Source organism: Motacilla alba, chromosome 10 (genome assembly GCF_015832195.1).
Source record: "Motacilla alba alba isolate MOTALB_02 chromosome 10, Motacilla_alba_V1.0_pri, whole genome shotgun sequence".
NCBI classification, from domain to species: Eukaryota; Metazoa; Chordata; class Aves; order Passeriformes; family Motacillidae; genus Motacilla; species Motacilla alba.
In genome coordinates this window covers 17,298,010-17,317,946 of record NC_052025.1, presented here as the reverse complement: position 1 = coordinate 17,317,946, position 19,937 = coordinate 17,298,010, and the positions used below count along the sequence as shown (strand labels likewise).

The following is a 19,937-nucleotide window of genomic DNA, read 5'->3' as shown; positions in this document are numbered from 1 at the left end:
GATCATTACCTATTTCAAGGACAGCTGTCAATATCTGGGGTATAACCTAAGCCTTATTCAGCACATTACACTACACTGAAAACAGCACTGAGCTGCAGAGCACAGGAGAGGCTCATTAACTGACACCCACCCGGAATTCTCCTGGGCACAGATGCCAACTGGGAAAGTAGGTCACATTTTACACAGGCTCCTAAAAATCAAATCACCTCAGTCTGATGAGGTGAGATGAGGAACAAGCAAAACCCACCACGGCCAAGTGTAGGTGAAATAAACCCTGGTTTACTGAATCAGTCGAGGAAAATTAAAACATGGAAAAAAGATAAAAAAGCTGAGCTAAACAGGCAGGAAGAGCCATCTTCAGCCCTTGACTCCCTGAAACGAGGCTGGGAGAGAGGGAACAACTGTGCAACTGCTGCTTTCTGAGGCCTTATTGAGGGGCAGAAGGACCCAAAATGGAAGTGATATCTTATTGTAAATAACCTGCAATAATCGTAACATCCTGCTCTAAAGAAAAATATACAGTGCCTGCTCATCTCCCTCTTTTCCTTTGAATTTAAAAACAATGAATGCTCAAGGTCTCAAATCGTCTTTTATACATTAAAAAAACATTTTGTTGACCATATGGATACAGAATCCTGATAAAACCTGAAATTCTTCCCATTTTACTCTGCAGAAATACTTCTTTCTTCAGGAAAAATAATTACTTGTCAAGAATAATCTGTTACAGAAAAGAAGTCCATGAACATTAAAGCATCAAATGCTTTAACACCTACAGCAAGCCCTTCAAATCACAGACAGCACTTCAGCGTAACAATTTGCAACTGTGCCATTATGGGTTCGTAAAACCAAATACATGATCCCAGTATTTCAAGAATTCAAAGCACACACTGAATAAAACTTTATTCTTTTCAATACTTCTATATGGTTCATCTGTGCTGTGCAAGAGCATCACCTTACATTTCAGCAAGCTCATGAAAGAACAGGTATAGGACAGCAGCAGATCATTCCCATCTACCATAACATGTTCAGCAAAAGACATAACTGCATGCATCAAAAAAAAAATTTCTAATATTCATTTAAGATGCCAGTGCTCTCCCTCCCACTATGTTTTCACAAACATTCCAGCAGCAACAGAAGACACCAAGCTCTGGGCATATGAAAGCAATTCCTATGCCAAAACTGAGCAGGAGACAACTACAAGGGGAAGATGTCTCATCGATTTCACTTAATCATTTACAACATTGCTATCTATCCAGTACTGGAAATAAGTAGCAGCAGATTTGTTTCCTCCCTTACCCAGCTTCTGAGCTGTGTGGAATTACCTTCCTTCTAGCCCAGGAAAACCCACCCTCCTGTCATGCACATCAGGACCACAGCGGCTCCAGAACAGTTCCACGGTGAGCCTATGTCCCAGTAAATCCATTTGTCACATTCAAGGAGGTAAGTGAATTACTAAACATCTGTACATTAACTGCAACCCCATAAAATGGAATTACTTTTTATAATTCAGTTTAGTATGAATTTGACAGATTTTAGGTGCTTTGCTGCAGTAATTTTCATTTGTTAAAACAGAATTTCAATGTCATTACAAAAACAGAGAAGCCATTTTACATTGTTCTTTCAGCATGTTTCCAAAATGCTGGTGGTGTCACTAAACATCTATCACACTCCAAGCACCCCCATCAATCCAGAAAGAAAAAAAACCAAAAATATTTCACAACCAGGCTAAAGAGCACACAGGGCTGATCTGGAGAGATAGGAGGCTGCATTCCTAAATTACACTGTATTTGAAAAATGGGAATAAAGTCCCGAATTCCACACCAGCATAAAACATTAAACCCAGAGAAGAAAATTAGAAAGGATCTGCAGATGAGTCCTTGCACGTTCCCCCAGAGCACTTCTGCCCTTGGGTGCTAAGTGCACTTCTAATGTACTGGTCAGGGGTCAAACACTTGACCCTGGTAAAAAGCCCCACCAACAAGAACCCAAAAAAGCAGCCCTGCACAGAATTATTCTGGAAGAGGTCCTTAGTCCTCATGATGTGAAGAAGCACCATTACCATGAGTCACAACACAGAGAGGCCCTGCATGCAGAACAAAACCCAGCTGAACTTGCATCCCTGTCTCAAACTCGTGTCTGTCACCATCAAAAGCTCATTCTACAGGAATTAGGTTTTCCCTTCCTCTCCAGTGGCTATCCCTTATTTATGCTAATCCAGTGACTAAGCCTTCAACTCTGCACGGCTTGTATTATCCCTCTCTTGAGAACTCAATGCTGAAGACAGAAGTCGGGGAGGGTTTTTTTCTGATCATAAAAGACAGTTGACAAATTAGCAGAGAATCTTCTCAGAAAGAAATCTAAAGCATTTGTCTGTATCTCCGTTTTGTCAATCTGATTTTTTGCTTGCACACTCATGTACAAGATCAGCTAGTACCATCCCTGTACTCTGATCCCCTTGGCAGTAGGCTCTTCAGCTATTCAAGGCTAATCATTATTCTGAAATCATTCCTAAAAAGCAAGGCATTTGTTCAGAAGACAACTTCAGAATTTAAATTAAACCCTTAAGTCAGCCACCTGTTTTGGTCTATTTACAGGACTACTGGAGACATGCTCTGAAATGCAGTTACAGTACATCAAGGCTCCAATTGCCAAGAAAATCCTTGAATTCTACTGCACCTAATTTAGAAATTATGTACTGAAAAGAGTTTCTATTTAAAGCTCAAGCATTATAAAAGTAGATGAAACCAATACCTTGGAGTAAATATATTCATGTTATTCTATTACTGCAGAAACTGCAGTCATTCTGCTGCTATTTTAATTGACAATCACTGGACAACAAATTCAATTAAGTTTGTTTATTCCACAGATTGGCTTTTTTGGCTTTTTTTTTCTTTTTTTGGCTGAACAAGGGGCAGCAGAGGTGGTGGCTGATTTGATCCATGTTCAAGATATGACTGGTAAAGTGGCTACTACCTCAGAGGAGAAAAAGGGCCAACTATAATTGTCTGTTAGGCTGAGGGCACTCTTCTGACCTTTCTCTCCCACTCAGTCAATTTTTTCTCCCCATCAAAACCTTGAACATTTCTCCCCCTCCTTCCCCAGAAAAACAACCATTTTTCACACCTCTATTTCCATTGCCAAATGTGATTGAAATCAAACATGTTTCCCAGAAACTGGCAGGGGGTGGAGGGCAGATGGGAAAACAACATGGCTGTAAAGACAAGTTATTGCCTTAGAGAAACCAGACTAAAAGCAGTAGTTTACATTTTATAACACGGTATTAAATAACTTTAAAGGATTAAAGTATCTTAAAATGCTATGTTGCTCTATGTTTTAATTATTAAGGAGATAAGAAGACTGATGTGTCTTCTCAAATTGTTACCTCAACGATATCTGAGTTGGTTCTGCTTTCATGGGGCTCGTTGTATTCTGTGTATTTTAGTAGAACTTTGTCCATGTCAGTGCTGGCATACTGAAAGAGTTTGTTAGAGCTGTTAAAAATGATGAGTGCTATTTCACAGTCACAGAGCACACTCAACTCATAGGCCTTCTTCATTAATCCAAACTTCCTCTTTGTAAAGGTGACCTAGAGAAGAAAGAATAATGATTGATTTATTTTTTTAAAACACGTGACAAGGGTTTGAAGGAAAATAATCAAGGTGCACACTGGTTGAGCCTACACCATTTACTCCTACTGTAATATGCAGCTTAACACAAGAACTGCCTGTAATATCTGGTGCCAATTTTTGTACCCAATGTTTTATATTAGACTAAGTTAAACAACTACAAAACACCCCCAACTCTTCCACTGGTAAATAACTACCAAGAAGAGTTAATTTTCAGTTAAGAGTTTTAGTTAGAATAGGATCATTTAGCTTTATTTCCCCTGTTCAATAGACTGACTTTCCAGGTATCACAATATTTTCTTCTGTGGTACTCAATCTTAATTATAATAAAATCAAAGAAAACAGAACAATCAATGGAAGTAACACTTACTATGCACTATGATTTCTAATTATGTAAAGCTAAGAAATATTGCTATTTTGTTGCTATTAAGTGATCTAATCAGATTAACTTATAATTTGACTTGTTTTCTGTCACTTGGAAACATCGGGAAACGATTGTTCTGTCCAGTTAGAACTGCTGGAGGGAAACAAACCCATTACAGACCATCACACAGGAGCATCTGCCCATCAGGGAAGGAGGAAACAGTTATGGAAGTTATCACCAGTTATGATTTTAAAAAATCATTCCTTTCATAAGACAGCAGCAAAGGATATAAAAGTGTCAATGCATTTGACACCTCCCAATTACAATTCCAAGCACAACCCTCAGGTGAGTGACACACATGCCCCATGTCCCACAGACAACAGTCAATGAGCTTTTGCAAGAGAGGAATGAAGTAAGACACAAGAAACAATCAAACCTGTTTTCTGGGTGTCTGCAGTTTAATTACCAAGCTGTACAGCAAGTTTTTGTGAAAATGGATGGGAAACTTCTTCTATATATACACACCTGAAGGCTTTTTTCTCCTCATTATCTCACACATATTACTTTTTTAATACCATTAATAATACAAAGTATATTCTGTTCTTCCCACCACGTTAACAGTCTCAGAGGATACACAGCTGTTGTTCTTCTGACACTTAAAAGGTTATTACCTGAGTATGAGCAGGTATAGAGAGGAATTACTGCTTAGTGTTTGTCAGGAAAAAGGCATTATAAACAAGATGTGTGTGTGCTGTGTCACCTGGAGAAGTCCTCGGACAAAAGAATGAAGGTGTGCTGCCACTGAGGACCAGTAGGATCCTGGACAAGAGCTCCCCATTTCTTTACTGCAATTTTATCTTTCTCACCTCTTGTAAGGCTGCTTCACTTGTGAGATTCTCAGCTGGCATCAACTCCTCGCTTGGTGCTTGGACAGTGCTTAGCACAAACCCCTCTAGCACAGCACCCTGAGCCTTACTTCAACACACACAGATTATTTTAAACTCAGTTTTCATTTCAGAACCCAAAAGCAGTCTTAGCTCTCTGAATTCCTCTTTTTTTCGCATTCCATTTCGGGCCACATCAAACTCAAAAAATATGTCTCTCTGTTGTAGGTAAATCATTTCCCCAGCACTATTTTAATATTGCTTAGCAAAAAAACGGGTGAGGAGGAGACAGCAAAGGCAGCAAGATTGAGCTCCTTTGATATCTAATTTACTGTGCTGGATTCTCTTCAGCTTAATGAAGATAAATGTCCTACAGCTCATTCAAGAAGATAAAGCTGCTTAATTAATAATACAATGACAGTCTCATGACAATCATAATCCCCCTGAGGAATGGTCTATATATTCTGTTTTGAGCTCACATACAATCCCATCAGAAATAAGATGCTTCTGACAAAACAGTCGTTTTTCTTCCCACACAAGTTACATCAACTTGCTTTGCAGACAAAGCTCTGTCCCATTCTACTTATATTTGCAAACAAAGAAAATCTAAACCTCAAACTAAACACCCAAGCAGGACATCATAGGCGTGTCCATGAGTGACCTCCTCACCAGCTACACATGCCACAGAAAAACTGACAGAACTCAACTGAACTACACCTTCTGTTCAAAACAAACTCTGAATACCCTCCTTATCTGGATCAATGAAAAAAAATCTCTGAGTAAATACCTTATAAATGCCCAGTGCATCAGGGCATTCTAATATGCTGAAATTCCATATCCTGGCTACCAAAACCACAGGACACCAGTGGGGATGAAGGCCATCGAAACCTTTACATATAAAAATTAAGATTCCACTAACAAAAACTATTTAATCTCTCTAAAACCTTTTAAAACCAAGATGCAGTGTGTTTTCATCTGAGTTTCCAGAGAAAAAGTATAAGGCAAGCCTAATTCTACTTTTAAGTTAGAGGTTAAATCCTCTTCCTTATCACTAAGTAGTCCAAAAAGGTGCTAGCCAAAAACCTGCCAGAAACTAAACTAGAATTTAATCTTCCTATTTTGCTTCAGTCACAGCAATGGTGTAAGTGGTCTAAAATTTTATACGAACGCACTGATTCTCTTCCTCTCCATTGTTTCAATCTGAACAATGGGATGGGGATTCAAAAGAAAAAAACAATTTCTCCTGGAAAAAAAACAAAAACCCCTCACCAAAATCAGGGTAGAAGTGTAACACTATTTGTTTCTCAAGCAGAATGAAACCAAGGCTGCCCAACTTAATCCAGATTCATGTAAAAAAAAGGAGTAAGTGGGATCAATTTCCATCTCTTCCATGTGCTTTAAGTTGTAAAGCAAGATCTGAAAAGAACTGAAGTCATTAATTCATCTACTTTTACTACGTGTACTTAAGACATTTATCTACATCAAACATAAAGTCACTGGGTGATTAAAGCTGTTCAAACACAATACTTGGCTTTCTCCCAAACTCCAATAATAATTTTCTTGCTATATATAGACTTCTCAGAGTTTACACTGCTTTAAAGTGATACAGGGAGAAAAACAATCTTGATCTCACCAACAAAACAATGGGCTCTGAGCTGATGTGTCAGCAGCAAGAGAGTCCCATGGAATTCTGACACTACCCCAACGTCAAGCTGCTGCTCAGAAGTTAAAAAAGGAAATCAAACAGCAGGAAGGGAACAGAACAAAACAGCAGCACACTACTATACAAGTCCATATTTTGCCTGCACCCTGAATTCTGGGTCCCTTGGCCATCAAAAGTAATGGAGCGATACTCCAGAAGGTTTCAGGGAAAAGGAGGAAGAGGTGTGAAACAAATTCTGTATTAAAACTAAGCAAGCAATGCAGCTATAGCCTGAAAAAACTTACTTTAAGAGAAAATAAGCAAGTGTGGACAGACTCTAGATAGGGAGTCACTGCTGGCTCTTCCTTACAAGAGCTAAATAATTGGCAGAACCATGACAAAGGGCAAATAAAACAGTGTTTCTTGAAACAACAGGCAATAGACCTGGAGATTGTAGACAAAAGATGTTGTAAATGCTGCAACATTATAAGGGCTCAAAGGATAACTGAACAACTTCCCTGGTGGGGGGCGGGGAAAACAAACAAAAAAGCCCATTAATGGTTACTAAATATACAGAAACCACATCCAGCTCAGGAAATCCCTGAGCTAAGAATAGTTAAAAGCTGGAAGAGGATTACAGGGTCGTGTACATGTGCATCTCCAGCCCACACGTATTTGCTCATGACCATCACTGGACAAAAGACATCAGCCCAGTGGCACCTCTGGCCTCAGCCACCAGCACTGCTCCTAAAGACCTTAAGTCATTCATGTAATAATTTGCCTTAAAAATGACAGCTTCCAGTTATCTCACTATATATTTCAGTATCCAATTAAAATTTTATTTTGCACCTCATGTAGCAATTCAGAAATTAAGAGGAAACATTACTGCAAGAGTCATCAACTTTTGGTACTTTTCACATCCACAGGGCACATCTCTGCTATGGCACCAACAACTAAGTGAGCAGCTTTCCCTGAAACATTCATTTTGAGCCCTCTTCCCTTCTGACTGACAATTTTTAAAGTCTGTTGTCACAAACAGCTCTTACAAGAAATATAAATAGATGCTTTTAAACAGAATGTTAACAGACTTTGTTACTGTATCCAAAGGACTGAGGCTACTGCCCACAGCTACCTCAAACTCTTCTGTGGAAGTGCTACAAAAAACCTTTACTAGATCCTTCCTGAATCTCTCCTCCTTTCTCTGCCTCCAGTGTTAAGTGTTCCTAGTAGTTGGCAGATCAAGTCATGTCTCTGTTTAAAAACACCCCTCCACTCTACTGCTAGCACAGTAAGGTACCATTTAAATAGGAACAGCAATTTTAAATTTTAAGTAGTAAGAGTTATTACTTATAAATAACATTTTTTTCCTCAAACAGTCATAAAATCATTGAGGTTTCTTATTCATATTCTGGCAAGGGCATCTGTGGATACAGAAAGACAAAGCTCAGCTTTAGAACAGTGAATTAGAATGAATGTATTCAAACTTTCCATTAATTTTTAAGATTACTGATGGATCTGTTCACACAGGCTTCTTGTTTCTCACCTGCCTATTCCGTTCATCCATTATTCTCGTGATCTGTATTTTCTTTCTCCCCATTTTCGCCTCTTCTTTCTTTTGTTTAGCAATCCAGAAATAAACTAATCCAAGAAATGTCCCTCTTCAGTGTTCTAACACATGATACAGTTTTCTTTTACTTTGTCTTCAGCTTGAGAAACGGTTCCTACTTCTTCTAAGCACCTAAAAAAAAAAATTGAAAATATTAATGTACAAATTACTAAAAAGGAAGTATCATTAAAAACCCAGAGAGCCAAAAAACATGTGCATCATGAAATTCCTGTGAGAAATCAAGTGTTTTCATTATTAAAGTATTATACTACACACTGTCTTCTAATTAAACTCCCACTGCTTTGCTGCATTCTATGTACAAACTACAGACTTAAAATGGCCAATAATTTCACACACTCCCAACTGAATGCCTCAAAAATACAATTATCAAAGGGGTGGTGCTCATCACTCTAAGCTTTAGGCCTTTAGTTATCTGAGGTTTCACACATTTACAAGTTTTGGTAAACTCCATTCAGTATTTTAGGAAACCTTATAAAGGAACATTTTGTGTTGTTTTCTCTTATGAAATTATCACAAAAATAACAAAGCAAAGCCATGAGAATATCAAATTTCTGTTCCTAAGCCAAATTACATCTCCTTTTGTGAGCCAGTTCTTGGGGTTCCATTGGGAAACAAAAGAGAGAAGGAAAGAGGGAATCTCTCTACTTAAAAGAGACCACAGAAAACAGTTCTGCAACAGAAGTATTTCATGGTTACCATGACACCAAGGAAGACCTGAGACCTGACACAGTTCCTCTCTCTGCAACAACCTGTAAGTGCCACATCTGCCAACACCCATGTGCAGCCCAGTGCCTGTTTCATTGTTCTATTGTTCACCAAGAGAAATGTGCAGGAAGCTTGAAAAGCCAGTGTGCCAGACCATTTAAATCTGCACGGAACTACCTGATATTTAACAAACTTCAAATGTATTTTCATTTAAAAATTGCTAAGCCATAATCCAGACATACTGCTTGAATTGTAGGACAACATTAGTTGAAGAAAACTGGAGAAAAAATTTAATTAAATGACTTCTAGACCATAAAGGATATATACTAGAATGTATAAACATGAAACAGGTACAACTTACTTATCTTCTAATCACCTAATACTCATTCAAAGGGGTACATTCAGCCTAAATATGAGCTGGTAACCTCTCTAACTTCCCAACTCAAAACATCCTCTGAAGTAAAGCCTCGCATATTTTAATCTGGGTGTCACCATGCCATATCCTTGAGGCCATGTGTAGAAAGTGGTGCAACCACATCACCATCAGACAGTTAATGAGCAGAGACAGCAAGAGGTGATTAGTCACAGGCTACACTTCACAATACATTCAATTTACACCGAGGAAACAGACATGATGTTCTTGAGAGGAAAAAAACAGAGGTGGAGGAACATGACAAAACGAGGGGATGTCATTTTCTATTTACCTGACAGCATCAAAGGACTGCTTTAAAAAAACATCACAGAATGCCCAAGAATATTTAGAAATACTATTTCATGAAATTTAAATTAAAACAACACTTACACACTATGATGTCCACTGCTCTAAAGGATTTGCACTGAACACTGTCTACAAAACAAAGCATTTGAAAACATGCATCAACACTGCACTGCTTTTGTTTTCTTCATGAAAAAAGATTTCTTCCAAGGTGCCGCTAAGAAGGCAATTAATAGAAGTGAAGACCAGAGGAAGCAGCCTCTATACAACCAACAGCACCCAGGGAATATCTTCCAGGGAAACAACAGTTGGCATATCGATTTATCCCACTTTTGCTTAAAAAAAAAAAAATTCTCAGCTCATGCTATGATCACACATTAAATTTAGTTCTGGAAAAATCTGGTTGCATCCCTTGAACATACCTAATCAAAGGATCTCTAACCAGCTCCTAAAATTTGTTTTCTCCTACATGTGTGGCTTCATTTTTTAAACCTCTCATGTATAATTGTAACAGTTCTCTGAATACAGAATTATCAGGGTCCTTCCTCTGCTTTTAAAAGCACCCTCCATCACCACCAGAACACAGAAATGGCCACCACATGAGGCCGAAGATCCGTCTGGTGCAGCATTTCATCTGTGGCTTCTTGCAGGTATCACTAGGAGGGTCAAGGAAGAACACAGCAATAGAATAGTAAAATATAAACCACTTATTAAGTGGTTTTTGAATCAGGAACTTCTGGAGTCTTTCTGCCTCCTCAACACATATTCAAAAGCAAGTCTATACAGTGAATAAAATAAGGAACTCTGGAGAAGAGGGAGAGAGAGGAAGATAAATATGATGTGAGATTATGCAATATATATACTAAGGACACAAAATAAGAGATGCACAAATGTTTTGTATGAGCTAATGGAAGGCACAGTAGCAGGGAAACACTGTTATCTGCTCCGTGCACTGTCATACAAAGGGAAATGGGAAACAGTAATTTTCACCAACACTGTTACAGCTTTGGGGTGTCATTTCAGGCCTTTTACAATGCTTATGCTCTACAGAGCATAAAAACCTCAAGCTATTCCCCATTTATGAGAGTTCACTCTCATCTCAGCTCTTTCTTTAACCTTCAATACTTGTATCACTTAGAAACTCCCCATTCCTATCTGCATGTGTGCCCAGCCCGGCCCGGGCTCTCCTCCCTCTCCCCCAGGTTGCTATGGACACCAGAACCTGCCTTGGAATCGCAGTTTCCAGAGGCAGCCCAGCTCCGGGGCGCAGCATCCCTGTCATTCTCAAGTCCCACTCAAGGTGATTTGCAAAGCTCAGAACTGAACCAGAAGTCTGGCTTGAGCTCAGGGCAGAAAGGGCCTTGACTGTGCAGTAAAAAGGCACTTTCCATGCGTGCTCAGAACATCCCAATGGGAAGTTACTGCCAGTGACAAAGGCACCTTACATTTCTAATGGGAAGAATGACTTTGCCTTTTACTCATGCTTGATCATGTCACAGTTGAGTTTTTATTTTCTATCCTGACTAGCAACAAAACTATGTAAGATAAGATATAAAACTGGGTCCAACATCGGGTTCCATCAGAAATGCAACTAGCAAAGTCTTCATTTTTCTAAATCATAGTTGCATTACAAACATACATCAGGTGAAGCTCTTAATTCACAAAGCCACTTCACGTAGATTATCAACACACTTTTGCCCAAATAAAGGAAAACCTGCTGATATACATATGAAGATCAACGCACATTTACATCTGAGACTAAATCTGAAACTAACACAAAGTAACCTTGATGAAGGTAAAGTTCTACTTCCTTAAGCAGCAGAATCCAATCACAGCCACCAAAGCTGCTTCACATTACTTGCATGGGCACACAGAAGCAAAAATAAGTCTGTCTTAAAGAAGGACTTCAGGTATATATTAAACAAAATAATTAGAGTAAGAAGAGAAAAAGAAGGAAAAAATCCCACATGCTTCATGATGAGCTTCAAATAGAAAATAATGTCAGCTTGCAATAAAGGCAAGGAAAATTGTATTTGTCTTGTCCAGGTAATAGCCTCTCTTTTTTAAAAGTAAAGGATTCCAAATTTTCTGGATTTATTCCCTTCCCCAAAACATGTGAAAACAGCACACTAATTACTGACAGACAACAGAACCACATGCAGAAACATACCCTCACAACTGCACATCTTCAGGAGCTCATCTGAATTTGTTGCCAAGATTGCTTTCAGTTTCACAGATTGTTGAGAGAGATGTAACTTTAAAGCAAGGAAACTGTATTTGACCTATTTTAAAAGATTCTTTCAAGGGTTCAGTGGAAACACATTCTATCTGTGCAAAACTGCACAAGGTCTGGAAGCCTCCTGGCAGAACAGGTTAGGAAAAACTGTGTCAGAATCATACTCCTTCCATTTAATTTCCTTTTATTTCCCTCTGACTCTGTTTTCTTGAAACTTCTATTTCACCACCATGGTTACAGGTTACATCTGACAGTCCCAGTCTCCTCTCGGCTCATTTACTGCAATGCACACAAAGGAATGAGCGTCCTGACGTCAGATCATTTGCATGAAAACACAGATCTGCAGAGATGCATCTTACACAAGCCTTGGCTATGGCTTACTAAACAGCAGAGAGTAATTTTTACTGAACCAAGATTAATAGGTCTTTTTCTAGTCTTAAAGGAGCCTGTGCAGATATTTTTGCAGTTATGGCCCCCTCAGCATGAACTGGTGAACACAGACTGATCACAGCTGAGCTGCACAGTGGCGGGTTATTCTGACATTTTGCACACTCACATCAGCAGAATATTAAAATTCCCATTCACAGCAGCACGGAGATGAGCCCCACCAGGTGTTGGATGTTGCACACCAACAAGGCAGATAACACAGAGTATCTCATTTTTCCACAGTACTAATAATGGACAAATGTCAGTGTCCTCTCTCCCTGCCCCACAGCACTGAGCAGAAGTAGCTAGGGGAAAAAAAAAAAAAACAAAGAAGTCATAGAATGTCTTCACCAAAGTAATTTATCTAAAGGTTAAAGGGCTGTGTGGAACATGGCCAAACATGATTCTCAGGCTCCATTTCACTGTCCAGAAGTGGGAAAGAAGAACATTTTCTTCTTCAAAACTTCAAAGTGATGCAAACCATATAAAGTAGGTACACAACTGCAAACACCTTTTTTTCTAAATCCCATATACTAATTACATAAAAGATGTTCACTCAGATATGACTGCACTGACACATGCTGAGGTCCATGGGATGTCACCTCTGTGCTCTAGACATTCCACCAGCCCTGCTCCAAAACTCACTGCTACCACCTGGAAGCTAAATTTTAGAATTAAAATTCCCAGCAAAGGGATTTTTACATACCTTTATGTCTGCATTTAACAGAGAGCACACTCAGATCCTTGCTGGGGTTTTTGCAGAGGTGTGCAAAACCAGTACCAAAGCAGTTTCCTCCAGCCACATTTCTATAGCCCTGTCACCATACATTGCTGTAAGTAATGTCAGATATAATTGTTAAACAATCACACAGCTCCCCTTCCAAAACCAGGGTACATGCTGTCATTTATCTCTCCCTACTTGCAGCACCACAATCTTAGGAAATAAATCTTTTTTCCATCCTGAGTTTTGAAGCCATTCTTCTCCATCCAAGCAGAGCCTCACAGTAAATGAGAGTGGCCTCACAGCTTCAAGGTCCTCTGCCACCAAGTGATACACAAGCATTGTTATAAAACAATAATATAACCCTTAGCCAAAATTACTTTTTTTTTTTTAAGTGGGACAATGTAAAAAACAGGAAGCCATAAACAATTCTTTATTGATATTCTGGTTTTATGCATCATAAAATGCTTGTTTCTTTCAGCTGGGAAGAATAACACACATCTCTGGTACAAGACAATTTAAATAAATTGTACTTTTAAGATTTGTGGAGTTTTGCAACCGAACACGGTCCTCAGCTTCCACACTAAAATCAAATCTATTTTTGAGCTCCTAGTTTGTAAGTAACAGAGCTTTTCAAATTATGTTTTGAAGGCACTAGAAAAGATCATGAAGTATTTTCAAAAAATATCCTTACTGAAAAATTGCACTTTCCAAGCGCTACTTAAATCGACTGTTGCTGGAAAAGGCCCTTTCTGCCATTTCCTACACGCACTCAGTCCTGCCCAAGATGAAGTCGAAGAACTCCATTTTCTTGCACACAGAACTACAGAAATCTGAACTGTATCAAAAGGAACTATGATTCAAATGTCTGTTTTAAAAACAAGTTTTATTACTCCTAGAATGCACTTTCAAGTTAGATTTTCCTGACCTGATGGACCAGTTTTCCAGAACTATCAGCATCACCTATGACAGCACAGGCGCTCCTAGACAATGTGACAAATACGGCCTCGTCCAGGATCAGGGACAGCCAGGAGTTCTGCTCTGGTTAGTTACTTTCAATTCAATGGGTTAAGATTTAATAATACTCAATACTCTGACTATACACTTTTTCTTGGCCTGCTCTTCAGTCCAGAAAATCTCTATCATCCTATTCTGGGTATTTATAATTTATACTCCCTGGAACCAAAGCAGCCATTATCAAGCTATATACATATTTACTACATCTTTTCAAGCAACGCTAAATTCTATTTTATTATTCCCATGCATAACTTTGGTATTTTCTAAACTAATTTATCCTTGCATTCTCAAAAATACATTAGAACATAGTTAGAAAATAAGATCGGGAAACTTCTGAGCTAACAATGGAGAAAGACCACAGAAAGAGAACTAAACTTTCAATACTGGATTAAAATCTAATTTTAGATACAAGCAGAATATAAAATATTAAGTAATCACAAGAATTCTGCTGCCAGACTTCTACAAACAGATTAAGAAAATAACTGCATGACTGAATAGCTGTCTGGAAAACATGCTCCAGAGAGTTTCTCAAGAAACTTGCTCCTAATTTATCATGTAATTTGTTGAAAGAAGTGCCTTTTCCATGGTATACAAAAATAGCCACAAACAAAGATGATTCGGGACGCTGTTAGCAAAACAAACCCCAATATGTAAAAGCTGAGGCCAAAAGCACTGATTTCCTAGTGAATGAACCAGAGCTTTTACAACAACTGTGTCAGTTTGATCACAATTTTAGAACTTTTGATCAGATAAATTCTCCCCTTTTTTCCATTTACAGCTGCTGGAAAATTAATGAACTAGATGCAGAAATCCAAACTTAAGTTTGGATACGATTGCTCCATAACAGAAGAGCATCTGCAGGTATTTAATTAGTGTAAAATTCATGTTTGACAGCTTTCACAATGACAAGGTCAAAGTGCAACTCAAAGCATTTAAACCCAGCTTTTAACCCCATAGACATCTGTATATTATAAGCCACAGAAGGAAGGTTTCTTTCCTGAAGCAAAATATACATACAAAACACATTAAATGTTCCTCAAGATCAAAAGCATTTGCCTCATTCTTATCAGGAATTTGTAATGGCTGTGGAACTTAACTACCATGTGGCCAAAAAGTGGCACAGAGCCACGTTTGTGTTATTACAGCTCCTCTCGGGCTCAAACGAAGGGAGCCACCAGAGGAACCTTCCAAAGTGCTGATAAGGACACGTCTGCCAGAGATGGCTTTAAATTATACACCACTGGACCCACAACAAAAAGCTGCCACAAAACAGCACTCCTTTGTACAGGAGACAAAACCCCATGAAATGTATTTTTTATATTCGTCTTGGGATGGGGAGCACCAATACCTTGCTGCTGTTCTCAGCAGGGAAAATAAATTTCATGGTTTAAAAGCAGCCTAATAATGACTGGGTTAAGAGTCAGCTGAACAAGACACCTTCACATAGCACAGGTAATTAACTAAAAAACAAACAACTAATGGTGTGATCAATTAAAAGATTAATTCTCATATTCTTCTTTGTCTTACAATAAGAGAGAATAAAATACATATACAGTACTGTTCAGTTTCTTATTAATATATTTACCAACCAGAATGGAACTTTCTGGTTTTGCAACATCTTAATACTTCATTAATCTTCTTCAGGCTCACTGATGCATCTTTAGATAACACTTAACATACCGTTAAGTCATGGCTTTAAGAAAAAATATTATCATTGTGAAATCTCATTGCAGAAGTCTTCATATTTCATCAGTTACAGCAGTGACACTCAAGCTTTAATTACTGCTACCTTGGCTCATTACTTCTCCCATCTCAATTTAACTTTATCAATAGATCAGAGAATACAGATAATCTTATTTTGCATAGCAACATGCATCTGGCAAAGGTGTAGCTCATTATCTCCGAGTTCTCACAATGGCTCTGCCCCACTTGTCACATCTCTGTTTATCTCTACGGCAATCAGCAGAGCACAGAGCATTGCCATCCCCAGAGCTACTCACTGTACACACACAGGAGATGTTTCACAGTTCCTGGAACAGAATTCAGCTGCAAAGTCCTAAATTCACCTGGTCAGATTTCTGTGAAATTCTAGATAAGTGGCATACTTTTTTTTTTTTTTTTTGCCATGTGGTCACTAATCGTTTTCCTCCCTTGGTAGATAATTAATTTAAACGTTTGCTCTGTTCCTTTTTTTAACATGGTCATGCCAGGCTGAATTCAGTGGGTGGAGCATTTTAAACATAAACAACAATATGTCAAACTAAACTTAAATTGAGGTTCCTGGCATTTCTATATAGAAATCCTTACCCACACAAAGCACTGTTCTTTCTGCCTTTTGTTTCTGAGAACATGATTTAAGTAGATCATCCTTTCTGAGGAGTACTGAAGCTTTTTGTGTGTGTGTGTTTTGGAGGGGGAACACAATTTTACAACCATTTAGAATCTCTACATCTCTACATGTAAAGAATTGAACATTCATAAGCCAAAGCTAGACAAAAATATCCATCTATACAAGTTCTGACTTATGGTAACCACATCTCACACCAGATTATTTGGCAGAAAAAATAAACACACAAAAGCAACGTCCAAAAAGCACAAATACAGTGCACTGCTCTTACACACAGTTCAAAATTAAACAAGGTGCCACCTGAGCTAAATCAAGCAGCATCCTGACATAAGACTTGAAATGGGTAGAAATTAAGACAGGCAGAAAAAATACTCAGAACACAGCACATACTGTCGGGCAATGTTATGAGATCTATTACTCTTATCCTTCAAATATTCTCTTTAAAATTGCATTCAAATTCTGCAGGTTGCACTTCACTTTCCTCGTAGCAAATGCCAAAGCAGCAATTCTGCATTCAGGTAAAGCAGTGTCTGTGCTCAGTATATCCAAACTGACTGGTGCATAACTGGTACAGTTTTCCCAAGGCAAGAGCAGAAAACACAGCAGATTTCTCCCTAGGAAAGGTGTAAATAAAAGGCATTTCTGTCTGTCTTTTACTTTCTTCTACTGGAAAAAAAAACCCAGAACATAAAATGAGGTAATCTTCTTTAACACAGAGTTTCCCTATTGTAGAAAGCTGTACCAATTTGGTACTACAGCGAACTGATTTTTTGGATTTGCAGCAAGAGCTCTAGAACTCCATCATGTGTGAACACTAACTAGTGAGTAAACTTCTAGTAATTCTTTGTTACCTTTTATGAAGAGGGAAACCTTCCCCTGTGCCTGTGAAGTACAAACTGTTGAGGTAATACAACAAACAGCCGCAGGACAGCAACTTCAACACATGTTCCCGAACAAACATTACAGCAATCAAAAACATTTACAGCTGACTCCAGGAATGTAATGGGATCCGAAGGCAGCCACAGCATTCTGTGGCTTTGCCTGTACCTTATATCCTACAGAGAGCTTCCTCAAGTCAGGCTTCAAACCTAACAATGCCAGATCTTACTGAAGTTCTCAGCAAGGGACAAATGTGAGTAGATGAGAGAATGGAAAATAGAAGGATTATAAACAAGATTCTTCCTTGCACACTGTGCCCTTGCAAGATGGGTATGGCTTCCAAGTTGGCTTCAGTCAACAGTGGCTTCGTGACGCAGAGCGCTGTACGCTCCTGTTCTGTACTTGGGAAACATCTTCCCAAGGTTTGGCTCATCCTCAGTTATCTGCCTCTTCCTGATGTTATAGATCAGCTTCTCTTCATGCTCTGCACAAGCCACAGGCTCCAAGCTTCTTGCACAACTCCCATCTGTGTTGGTTTTTTGCTAGGGTTTTTTTTACCTGCTGTGACAGGCAGTCTCCAGACCATTTCTCTTTCTTACCAACTACACACTTCCAGTCTTCCCGAGGATTCTATGCGACAGGCACCCCACCCTTTAAAGGAAATAGGACAGGAAACCCAAGAAGAAATGCAAGAGAGAACACACATCAATGATCTATAAGAAGCTTTAAATCACTGAACAATTATCCAGAAAGCTTTCTTGATAATTTATTCGATGTCTGATTAAATGACAGCATGCAGTCATATTGTTGAAGTGCAACAATTATAAACCAGACAGACACGACAACATAATGCTTCAAGCAGCCTGCATGCCTCAGAAAGACACTCAGCAAACCATAAAGACGCCTACGTGTTTCTAACAAAGATTAGTGGCAAGTTTCTTACTCTGTGGCTGCCACAGCCTTTGTTCAAAAAATCAATCTCTGCTTTTAAAATTCAGATACACCACCAGTTCAAACTTCTAAATAAAAAATTTTTAAAAGCTATACTGAGCCATATATACTTAGTGTTTCTAAGATATTAAAACCACATTTCAAAGGATTATTCCTCCTGTCTCTGCACTGTTTTAAGCAAATAGTCCCATCATATTTAAATAAAATAAACCACAATTGTTGTTAGTGGGGGAGCTACAGCAGATCACAGAGCAGGTCCTCTCCAGACATGCATGGAGACAGTTTCTTTGTAATCTAAACATTTCAGAATCCAAGGCAGACAGGTAGCAAATAATAAAACAACATACAAGTGAGATAAATCCACTCAGCTACACCTCAGCTGTGATAATCTACAAAAGGATTACATACAGGCAGAACTCAGGCAGCACCAAGGAGCTGAGGAAAATGGTGCTGGGCACCACAGGGAAGAAACTGCCTGACTCCCATGACCTCTCCAATGTCAGCAGCCACTTTTAAAAGTAGCCTAGAATGAAATTCCTTACAGCCCAAAACATTTTATCGATCCAAGTACAAGTACTCCATCCTAACTGTGTTACTGCCCTCCATTTGGATGTCCATATTCTTAAAATCAATCACGAGCTAAAACTGTCCTAATCAAACACAGGGCAAGCCATTAAAACCAGAAGTTTAGTACATTAGGATCCATACCCCAACACCTAAACTTACTGTAACTGGTAAACTCCATTCTTACCAAGAATATTATTCAAATTATATTCTGCTTATAAACATTTTTCTTTTTTGGTAGGTGATGTCTGGTAGTTGGGCACTCTTATGCCATTAAGATTAACGCAGCCACTTGGATTCTCTTGCAAAAATGTCAATTTAACTACACTGATAATGGAACACTGACTCTTCAGATACTTTGAAACTATTGTGTCCTTAGCAAGAAACCAGCACACACAGTTAGTTAAAATGGTTTTAGTTGAGAAATTGAACATCAGGCTGCTACAGTAACTCTGTTACTTGTTATTACCTGCAAGACAGGTGAAATAATTAGATTTTACCGTTTGCTCTTTCTCGCTAATTGCCGCAAATGGAAAAACTAAGTTGTTTGACCCCAAGTAACATTACTGCTTCACAGCAAAGCTATGTGATTCAAGTGTTAGATAGCAACATGTATTCAAATATCTGATTCAACAGCTTCTGGAGTGAAATATTCCATGACTATAAAAAGAAGTGAGAACTCTCATCCATTTGTTCCCATTATTGTATTAAAAACAGAAATCCTCAAAACTTAAAAAAATCTCAATTTCTCTTCCTGTCAACAAACCCTAACAAACATCTTACACGCAGAGGGCCACTAAAAAGGTGAATTGGAAGATTCAGCTGACAGAAGTTTAAGTGAAGGGCCAGAAAAACTTTAATCAAGGTCTCAACAAGAACCAGTTAAGTGATTCACACAAACATATAAAGCCCTTCTGATAAACTACTACATGAGTAATGTATTACATCACTGAGGAGCCCAACAAGAGCAAGGAATATTGAGAAAAGAAAGCCACAGAGGTTGGCTCTTAATGTATTTGAAAGGCAGCTGGGTTGTTTTCACAACTGCATTAAGTAGCCAGGAATCTGACGCAGAAGCTCAGACAGTTTCAGATTATTGTAGACGTCCCTTACTGAAAACCTCTTACGTTTAAACAAGTATATTCATTTACCTTTGACATGAAACATCAGATGCAAATGTGAGCTGTTTGAAACTGGAAGAGAGAGATCTTCATCTTCACCACTTTGCTGGCC

General features: G+C 38.6%; 1 protein-coding gene across 9 annotated transcripts in view; it reads right to left on the bottom strand.

The window, feature by feature from the left end:
- MEF2A (myocyte enhancer factor 2A) overlaps positions 1-19,937 on the bottom strand; it is an 82,651-nt gene that overhangs the window by 40,171 nt on the left and 22,543 nt on the right. For 8 of the 9 annotated variants that reach the window (XM_038147617.1, XM_038147613.1, XM_038147611.1 and 5 more), the window contains exons 2-3: positions 8,060-8,254; positions 3,383-3,586 (exon numbers count right to left, since the gene is read on the bottom strand). In XM_038147617.1, coding sequence (XP_038003545.1) covers positions 3,383-3,586; positions 8,060-8,113 — 258 coding nt within the window. In that variant the 5' untranslated portion in view covers positions 8,114-8,254. Of the gene's footprint in view, positions 1-3,382; positions 3,587-7,863; positions 7,938-8,059; positions 8,255-19,937 lie in introns of all 9 variants that reach the window. The other variant, XM_038147616.1, reaches the window with a different exon arrangement.